This window comes from Colletes gigas, unplaced genomic scaffold, assembly GCF_013123115.1.
Source record: "Colletes gigas isolate AHSC1104 unplaced genomic scaffold, ASM1312311v1 Colletes_gigas_Sc00003, whole genome shotgun sequence".
NCBI lineage: Eukaryota > Metazoa > Arthropoda > Insecta > Hymenoptera > Colletidae > Colletes > Colletes gigas.
In genome coordinates, this window is record NW_025106632.1 from 813,008 (window position 1) to 824,091 (window position 11,084).

Genomic DNA, 11,084 nt, shown 5'->3' on the forward strand with positions numbered 1-11,084 from the left:
AATGTAAGTCTTCAATTAAATTCTTCATCTCGATACGGTCCGTCTTGCTTGGTGGTTGGGAGATAACTCCCCCGCGCGGGCCTCAGGGGGGTCTCTTATAAACTTAGGTGAAGCAAGTGTCGCCCTATCGGAGTGTCGCCCCCAGCGGACTGGCTGCTGATTGGCTAGGGATTACTTTTCTCCGACTGCATAAAAACGGGCACAGCTGATCGACTTTTTTCAGTACTCCTGGAACCGCCAGGGGTACTGTCACGCGTATTTTCTGTTTCAGATTCTCTGATTCTGCGATGATGACTGGTGTCGCCGATTGGTATAATACATACATATATTTATATCCATATAACTAATACCATTATTGTGTTTTTTATTTATATATAGGGATGTATTATTTCGTTGTTTCTGTTCCTCTCTCTAATAATTCATTCAATTGTTTTTTTTTCAGCTTTTATCTACATATATTACATCGTTGGGTAGAAATTTTTCCAATTATTCTGTTCTTTATTTTCGACATCGATGGGTTGTTATTTTTCGAATTATCTTGTTCTCCATTCTTTACTTCGTTGGGTTGTGATTTTTCAAATTATTTTGTTCCTCACTGTCTTTCATCGTGGGGTTGTTATTTTTTTAATTATCCTGCTCTTGGTTGTATATTTGTATTTATTTGTCCCTATATTTGTTGATATAATTAATTCTAATTTGTTTGTTTAACTACTAATTTTTATTTTAGTTTTTATTCAGATCAATTTTTAGAGGGAGGACTTCGGATTCATCTGCACGTAAGGGCATTAAATTTAAGGCGCGGCGCGAGTGTAAAAATTAACGTCGAATATTTCTTTTTCCTTTCTTTCTCATTCCTATGTTTATTTCAATTCCTTAATCTCATTAATTCCACCTACGACGTTAATTTTCAATTTACATTGTATATTATTTTATTTACTGCGTAGATTGCCAAGTAATGAATTCATTAATAGCTTCTTTTCCAGTCTCGTTTCTCCGGTCACCGCTGCTTTAATGTAAAAAGCAAGTGATCGGCCGTTTAGATGGTTCGAAGGGTCGGTTGCCGTCCTCTGGTGAGACAATTCTAGGGAAAGAGTCATCGGCCGTAGAGGGGACCTGTTCCTGTCTGCGGTAGCCCGGATTCAGGATCTCTCTCCTTTGTCAGCCATCCCGAGTTGGGTCCCGTGGGCTCCCAGCAGGATGCGTGGGAGAAATGGAGAACCCGTGTCTGGTGCGTCGATTCTCCTCCCCTTCAATTGGACTCGCTGAGAGGCAACGAGCTGCCCCTTTTGACCCGCTATTCGGTACGTGTCGCACCTCATATTCCTACTGCACTGTGCAGTATTGTGTCGCGTTTCGTCGTGTCGCGTCTCCCACAATTTAGCTTCCTCCTTTGTTTTAGAACAGTAATTACTTGGCATCTTTTTTTTTTGCGTAATCTAGTGTGTAAAAAGGAAGGTCGATCGAACTTTGTTCCATCGATCTCACTTTGGGTCTCCACTCGCAGCAACCTCCTCGTGGTGAGACCTGGTAATCGGTGTTACCTTTGAAGAAGAACTTCTTCATTATGGGTAACACCGAGCTAATGGCTGCGAATTTAAAACAATATAAATTTGATTTTTAATCGAAATCAAAATCATATGTTGTCTAATACTTTTTTCTAGGTATTCATCAGCTCAACTTCTACAAAAAATTTCAATCAGATAAGTTTTACTTTATTTATTTTCAAAAATCGTATTAATAATATACATATGTGTGCTCATACATGGGAATAAAAAAAAATTTCTTTTTTTTCAATAATTAAAATATGATCAGGAGGTCTTAAAACGTGTATTTCCGTAAAATAAATTTTACAAAATTTTTTTTTCATTATGGGTACTTTGCTTATGTGCGCCTACATAGGTCGGAAAGTAAAAATGCCTGGGCAGTCGAGAATCTCGGCTCGAGAATCCAAATCGTATGCGAAAAAAAATGAAAACTGTTATTTCAATACAGAGTCGAACTGTTCATATAAGAAATTTACTCAATTCAATAATAAGAGTCATTTGATTATTTAAAATTTCCCAAGCAGTCAAAATGACTGCTTTTGGGCGATATAGGTATAACACACATATATATACCGGAAATGAAGGAGGGGGGAGGTAACTACAATTATTAATAAACGCATTTATATGTTGTGCAAAAAGTCACAAAATTCTAAGAAATTGTGTCATTATATACATAATTGTTTTTCTAATTGAAATTAAAAAGCAGTCAAAATGACTTCCTTGGGCAATCTAGTGTTAAGAACGAAGTTCGCGCCCCTCTGATCGTGGCCCTCTAATTTTAACGCATGAACTTTCTATTCCTGGGCGCTGTCATCGACAGATGCAAGATGGCTATGGTCATGGTGCATTATAGGAAAGAATATTCGAAACGTCCGAATGATCATTTTTAATAATATATAATTGTAAACGCATCGCAACGAGCTCGGTTTAAGTTTTCGTGTATGAGACGGTATATTTTCCTCGCAAACTTTGGAAACGCTACGCAAACAGGACAGAAATCAAAATGACATTTTTCGGAGCAAGCTGATTGCATGTAGAATCTCCGATGTCAGCAGGGAGGATGATTTTCTTAGTTTTGTGGCGATTTCGCCAGTGATCGAGGTGAATTAATTAATTAGAAGTTTCTTTTACTAATAAATTATAGCGTCCAACTACATATTTTGTTTTTATCGCAGTATTATGCTTTGTAGATTAAGCTAAGAAACTTGCTGTCATTTTTAAATAAGTGTTCAATAACCACTCTCTTAATAATTGGATAAGTTTTGTATCGATTATAATTTTTACTTTTTCTGTAAAATATAAATGGGAAATAATAATTTCAAAGTGATCGTAACACTTATTAATAGTATCGTTATTTGAAATGATTAAAATAATTTTTGTAGAATATACCTTTGTATAATTTATTTTTATTTTATTTTTACATTTATATCTACTCTTGCTTCGCTGTAGAAACTATATAAACTTAAGTAATTTTTAATTTTAGTATTGTTTGAAAATTAAGTATGACTCCTCCTTCGAATCGAAAGCGAAGCTCGTCTGTTAGTTTTACAAGAGCTAAGGATAACAGTGAAGATGGTGCAGACGAAATTCATATATCTTTAGCACCATATATACAAACCTATTTGGCACATAGCGGTCAAGGGCTCGGATGTTGTGGAATTAGCCTTCCAGTGCCGTTTGAACGTGCAGCACCAAGATCTTGGTGGAATCCTAAATTCGATTCAGAAATACTTGAAGAACAATTTAAAAGAAGTGCCTTTCCACAAATTAGATTAAGATTCCGGTAATAATAAAAAATAAATATTTATTTAGTTTATATTTGAGATATTATATTAATTTTTCTTATTTTAGATATGCCCTAACGTATATATTATTGATTTCTTTATCATGGTTGGCATATTTCGTTATAATTGGAACAGAAAATAATACCACGACATGGCCAGCTATAGCAGCAGTTTTCATAACTGTCGGAGCAATGGTATCAATGGTTTTGTATTTAACGCATACAGATTATTACAAAACCTATCTACTACCAATTTCATTAGCAGTCGCATCTATGCTTTGCATCCTGTCCTTACTTTTTCTCGCAATAGTACCACCCTACATAGACGGCTTAACTCTAGTTGGACATTTTGCACTATGTTCTGAGATTTTATTATTGATTTACACCGTGTTGCCAATGCCACTGTATGTTTGCGTGGGGATATCGACAGTCTATTCCTTTCTATTTGAATTTTTGACTGCCTACCTATACGGTACAAAAACTGCGAGAGAAAAGTTTTTTAGTGAACATAGTTTATCAAATAATTCTACAGGAAACGATACAGTACTAGATTATACCAAAATATCAGCAGCTGCGTACTCTTCGTTGAGATATTTAAATGGCAGTCAACTTTTAAACACGATGCGCAACGACAACGAATATACAACAGAAAGTGTGAAACCCGTACCATATTCTCAGGAATCAAAACTGTTATCCGCATTTGGACCGAGGTCGTCCAACTATGAGACTATGATGGACAGATTATCCGGAGCTTTGAACGATGCAAATGTTTTCAAAAACTTGAATTCTAGTATAATATCAACTATAGCTAATGTTAATTCCGCTATAAATGCTTCATCGAACGACTTAATTTCCAAAGGTATAAACAATACAACCTCGGTATTGGGGGAAAGTGTGTTGATCCATAAAAATGACGAAACGTCAAACTATTTCTTAAGTAGTAACATATCCAACCGATCGTTTTCGGATGATAATTATTTTTCTACGAGTCTTGGGATAAGGATTTTAATGCAAATCTGCATTCATCTGATAGGTATACATATTTTAATAATGACTTTTGTAAGAATGCGTGGTACATTTATGAAAGTTGGACAGTCGTTGCTGGTGCGGCGTCAACTAGAAATGGAGAAGCAGCTTAAAGAAAAAATGATTCATTCGGTAATGCCACCAAAAGTTGCCGACTGGTTGATGGAAGAAAGTGAGCGTGAAAGGGAGCGTGAGGATTCTTTAAAAAAAGGATCGATACCATCCAATAATACAGATATACGTTCGCTGTTTCGGCCATTCAATATGCATTCGATGGATAATGTTAGTATTCTATTTGCCGATATTGTTGGGTTTACGCGAATGAGTTCGAATAAGACTGCGGAAGAATTGGTAGGCATTCTAAATGATCTTTTCGAAAGATTCGATGATTTGTGTGAACATCATGGATGTGAGAAAATCTCCACATTGGGAGATTGTTATTATTGTGTAAGTGGATGTCCGGAGCCAAGATCTGATCATGCAAAATGTTGTATCGAAATGGGATTAGGTAATTTATCCTTTATTTTTTTTTTTATCGTTACGTTGTAAAAAGGTGGCATACAAATAAAAAGTAATCTATATGTGTTCAGCTATGATAGAAGCTATAAAACAGTTTGATATTGAAAGAAGAGAGGGTGTTAATATGCGAGTCGGAGTACACACTGGAACTGTTCTCTGTGGAATTGTAGGTACTAAAAGATTTAAATTTGATGTATGGTCCAATGACGTGACACTGGCAAATAAATTAGAAAGTACAGGGAAACCAGGAAGAGTTCATTTAAGCGAAAACACGTTGAGTTTTCTCAATGATCAATATATTACGGAAGAAGGGGATCTGATAAATGGTATGTAAATTGCGCACGTTCAATTATAATGAAATACAATAATAAAAATTTTTCTATTTCAGGTATTAAGACTTATTTTATCAAAGGTCGAAAATCGGATTTCGCCAACCAATTCATAGCAAATATGACATCTCCAAAAAGTATATCGCCTCTGATGCAGTCGCGTCACCGCTTGGCCTCTTGCAATAGTCAATCTAAGTCGAAATATCATTATCTTCATATGGTCACTAATGCAAGTAATTATAGAATGAAAGCAAACTCTCTGCCGAGTATTTTAGACTCAGAAAATGGAGATACCGACACCGCAGATGGGAAAGAAAATGTGAATAAAAGTCCGATATCTGTTGCTAGTTATGGAAAGAAAAAATTGAGGAACAAGCCGTGGAAATACTTACAACGACAACGTACCACCGAAGAAATGACCCCGCTTGAAATGGAACAAGCCAAAGCAATTATTACCGAACGATCGAAAATTGAATTTCAATCGTTCGAAGATCGCAATGGATTTAGGCAGGTCAATCACGTCGATAGAAAATTCACGTTTCAACTATTCGACCGTATTGTCTAATTTGTATATAAGTTGTATTTAATTGTAGAATACGTCCCAAAACGACATAGAAATGGATCCAAACCCTGTACCTTCTAGTCCTTTATTGTCTGGTCAAGAGCCACTCAGTCGTGCCTCTTCTATGTGTAGCAGAAAAGATTCTGGGATCAGAAGTAACAGCAGACGTAGCAGTATACAGCAGCAGGTATTGCAAGAAACGTTATGATACGATCACGTTACAAGGCTCCATCTTAACATTAAAATTTCATTCGTCTACCAATGTCGACACACGTCGTCTTTTCCTCCTGCAGTTCATTTTCACGTTTTAGTTATTTTTGATGAACGGTATGGCTCAAGGAGACTTATTAGCGCACAGAGTGAGCGGCTATTATACTTCTAGTTCGACGTTGAACTCTATTCAAGAGCCGTCGTCTTCGATACCTCCCTATCCGTTTCCCCCAACAGTCACGGATACTTTTGGTGCATGTTTTCATAAGTTAAGAAAACAATCCGATCTGCAATTGATCAGGTGAATAAGTCAAAGTAACTACGTTTTAAGGAGTGTCGCATAATTTCATACGATTTTCATTTTCCTCGAAGGTGTGTTCAAGATAACGTAAGTTCTCAACGCTCGTACTTCGTGAAACCGCCGCTATCAAGCGTGACTCTTTTCTTCAAGAACAAAGAGATGGAAAAGGAATACAGAGAGAATGCTCATAAGGTCAGCGAGTGTATCAGCGGTAATCCGCCTACTTTAGCTACGTCGAGGTTCAATACGTATTTTGATATTTTGATATCGGCGCTGGTATACACTGCCGTCACGGTTTCACTTTTTTTACTTTGCGAGCCTACGTTATATTATATAATATTCTCCGTGTGTGCTATTACGATCCAAATTATAGCCGTGTCGCTTTGCGTTCGTCAACTTTTATATCCGAACATGGTCCACGCGACGTTTATACAACAAGTATTTAAATTCTTCTCGCAATGGTATCCTTGGCACACTTGCGGCGCGATCCTCGTCGGTTTACCGATCACGTCTATTCTTTTCAATTATTCCTGCAGCAACTTGCATAACTTGAAAAACTTCGAATACTATTACGGTTACTTGATCTTGGTTGGTCTGGTCCATTTTTGTAATTTCACGCAACTGAATTGCTGGATGAAGAATTTCTTGGTGACGTTCATGGGTGTACTATTTCTGTGTCTTGTAATGAATCATATATCGTATAATCAAGAACATCTCGGTAACCAACTCGCCAACAACTCGATACATTATCCACGATCCTCGATGAATCAACGCGGCGGCGATTTAATTACGAAACAAATGTTGAACGATACTATTACCGCTTACGAATTAACCACCGCGTCGAAAGCTATTCTCACGCGACAACGAGAAGCGGAGATCAGATACAACGAAAGATTGTACAGTTCGGAGATTTTTTTAGATATGATACTTTTGCTGTTGCTGGTTTGGTTTTTGAATCGCGAGTTCGAGATCAGTTATCGGTTAAGCTTCCACGGGAACGCTGTAGCGGCGCGTGATAAAAGTCGCGTGCAATCGATGAAGAATCAAGCCGACTGGCTTTTACACAACATCATACCGAAATATGTTGCCGATCAGTTGAAAACGACCGCGAAATATTCGCAAAATCACAAGGCCGTAGGAATAATATTTGCGAGTATAGTGAATTTCAATGAGCTCTACGACGAGTCTTACTTGGGCGGTAAAGAGTATCTGCGTGTGCTCAACGAACTTATCGGAGATTTCGACGAGCTGTTGGAGAAGTCGGAATTCTCGAACGTGGAGAAGATCAAAACTATCGGTAGCACGTTCATGGCGGCGAGCGGCCTAAATCCCCAGGTCAGGCAACAAAGTGATCATAAAGAAGCGCATCTTTTTCAATTGATAGATTTTGCTATGGCCATGCATAAAGTGATATACGACTTCAACAGAGATTTGTTAGGTTTTAAGCTGATCTTAAGGATCGGTTTCAATTACGGCGATGTCACCGCCGGTGTGATCGGTGCTACGAAATTATACTACGATATTTGGGGCGATGCTGTTAATATAGCGTCTAGAATGGACTCTACCGGAGTGGCTGGAAGAATACAGGTGGCCAACAATGTTTTGGACGTTCTCTCGGAACGATACGAATTCGAGCCACGCGGTCAGGTCTACGTGAAAGGAAAAGATAATATGGACGTGTTTTTATTAGTAGGGAAAAAGGACGATATCGATACAACGACATGCACTTAAAAACGTTTCGAAGCGCCTAACGATCAACCCAACACCGATATTTGCCTACGAATTTATTCGATTGCACGTTACGATCTTTTCTGGATTAGGCTTCTAGCGATATATTTCGATTCTCGTAACGAATTGTATGAATTTTTGCGGTGAACGTATCCCGTCGATGTTGCAAAGTAAAAACCAAAAGTACCTTATTCTTCGATTGCTCGCTCATTAAAGATATTTATTCTTAATGAAATTGTTCACTGTATTTTTTTACGTAATTTAAGAGCATCGGATGCCGAAACCTACCAAAACCTACCTTTACAAAGTACAAAGTTTAAGGTTACGAAAATTAGATTGATTTGAGATCAAGAAATTTCCCTTAAATATTATTACGAAGAATCTAGGCGAAACATCTAGTGTTTGTGTACTTTCTGTATGAATGAACGATGCGAATGAACGAATACGTGACCAACCCTGGTCATCGTCGACAAGTTCCTAGTAAACATGTGACTTATTCGATAACTGTTAGTTATCCGGTGCATGAAAAAGCTTTCTGATATTTTCTTTCATTGATTCTTCCGGTCCACGTTGTTTCTTCTCTGTTCTAATGCTGATAAGCGATCAGAATTATTTGTATAGTAAACCGGATTTGGAAACGTGTCGAATCGCTTTGAATTTCATAGCGATTCACGCGGTCGGTGAATCGAGGATTTCTATCGAAATTTCCAAGGATGAATTTAAAGATCAAACGATGATATCCTGGTAGAATGTTACATTTTTAGATATACATATAGTTTTTTTTTTTATAAACAATTAATAAGAAGTTTTAAATTTCGTAGAAGAATCAATGATAATTGCTGTGGAATAAATTATTACTTCGGGAACGTGAGTTCACGTAATCATTTACATTTGTATCTTACAATGATTTTTTATGGTTAAAAAACAAATCGTACATGCCAACAACAGAAGCAAAACATTTTTACAATTACATAAAATTACATTTATTGCTGTTTTCATCGTTGGAACGGCGTAGTATTCGGTTGAAATTTGGAAACAATAATAACGATTTTAATTTTTGCTGATTGCATACTTCTTTTTTATTTTATACTTATTATAAATAAAGGTATACGAGATCTAATCGTTTATAATAAAATTCGAAAAATCGATTAATCACAGCATTGAAATTTGAACGTTTTCATCGCCAATCCTTACAAGAGATTTCAAGCTTCCTGTAATCCTAGTTGAAATGTATGATAAAAATACGCAGCAGAATGAAATATTTACAGAGTATCGGCATTTGATCTTAGATTTACGTCTCGGAAATATCAGTAAAATCCTCGATAGATTCATACCATTAAGGTGCTCTTGGTAGAACGCTCTTTAAGAGTTAATTGACCAGTAAATTATAATCGAAACTCTCGTCTAACTCTGTTACAATTAAAGAAACACTAATTAAGTAAATACGACTCCGGATTATTTTCTATTGACTTATCGCACGGTCAAGATTACACTGTGAAGAACCTGTTTTAAGGTTTTTATAATTCTCGAAAAACGTGGTACTCGATAATTCCATATAAAGTTTACATTCTGTTCTAGTTGAACGTACGGTAGAAAACAATTATCGGAATTTTATTGTAATATTGCTTCAGGGTCACGTCAATGATTACCGTTTGAATAATAAAGTCTCTTTTCACGAATTATCATTCCGCCATTTTGTACCTAATATTTATCATTTTTTTTTTTTTGTTTTTAAATATCGGTAAAGAGATATATGTATATAAAAAGAAAAGAAACAGGAAAATATCTTTTAGGATTTTACTGCAATCGTATTCCAAAGGCTATTTTTTTTTTAGAGATTCGGAACATGAAGCCCCTTTAATGTCCCATTTTGTGTGAGCATACATACATATGTACAAAAAATACAAAACGTGTTTTTTGACTTTATTTGTACTTATTTAGAAACGAGTTAACATTGTTTTATGATTTTTATGAATGTACTAGGCAAAAGTGTTTCGATTTCATCGGATGATCTATCGCGATAGTTTGTTCAACGGGTAATAAAATTTGAAGCTGATTCAAAACTTGTACTCTGTTACAATAATCTTAATAATATTTTATGGCAAAATATAGATCTTTATGAATTTTGATAACATATGTAACTTCGATACTATAGACAAATTGATCGTATTTAACGGCTCGTAATTTAATATTGCGTGCTAGTGTTTGAAACATTTTTTAAGATAACAAAAATTTAGCGTTGATATTATTTTAAATTGCAATGTGCTCATTACTTTAAATGTTTTTTAGGTAACACGATCTCTATCGCGAGAGTGCTTCGTTTCTTATACAATTTGTTTTATGATATCTAAATTTCACATGTGACGATCGTTGCGTGTTAAATAACTGATCAGTTTTATCTACGATCTTGTTGTAAAGTACTGTTACTATTTGATGCATAATGGCGATTATACAAAGTACTAATCTGAGTTTCGTGCGATAGTCATAGCGTTACATTTCTCACAATAATAGAATAAAATTAATTAAAGTAATTACAAAAAAAAGAAAGAATTGTAACAACAAATCATGGAAGTATTACATTTTTAAACGATATTTAACATTTAAAAATATTTATGTGTAAACAAGTGGAATGCTGCATTCTTGTCAATTTTAAATATTAAGTAAAACTTGCATTTAATCGTCGTAACCCCGCCTATAACAAAAAAAAAAATCATTTTACATTAAATGATTTGGTTTTTAGTGGCCACTTTGCATTTCCTAAAGTACCAGAAACTCTCAGATAAAATGTTTAAAACAAAATTATCGAATATAAACTTATATAATTTACAGTACTTTTCAAAAGTGTTGAGAAATATAAACGTTTTACTTATTCAAAAACATATTACATGTGATCCGAATATAAATTTTTACACGAAATTGTAAAATTATTTTATATAAATCAACAACCTCTGTATTGTATATTATAGCGAAGTATTGTTTACAAAAACTGTACTACACGTCGGCGCGATTTTTTTCAAAATCATGCCGTTCTTACATTGTTACAAGAGATTTTATGTAAATTCAAAAAAATAGGAATAAATGC

At 35.5% G+C, this 11,084-nt stretch overlaps 1 protein-coding gene across 1 annotated transcript; it reads left to right on the forward strand.

The window, feature by feature from the left end:
- Positions 1 to 2,361: 2,361 nt before the first annotated feature.
- Positions 2,362 to 11,081, forward strand: LOC122404520 (adenylate cyclase type 9). The gene is made up of 8 exons (XM_043408554.1): positions 2,362 to 2,645; positions 3,028 to 3,327; positions 3,396 to 4,861; positions 4,944 to 5,198; positions 5,261 to 5,712; positions 5,795 to 5,950; positions 6,075 to 6,274; positions 6,346 to 11,081. The coding sequence occupies exons 2-8, from the start codon at positions 3,047 to 3,049 to the stop codon at positions 8,003 to 8,005; spliced, it is 4,470 nt and encodes a 1,489-aa protein (XP_043264489.1). The 5' UTR covers positions 2,362 to 2,645; positions 3,028 to 3,046; the 3' UTR covers positions 8,006 to 11,081.
- Positions 11,082 to 11,084: the final 3 nt, after the last annotated feature.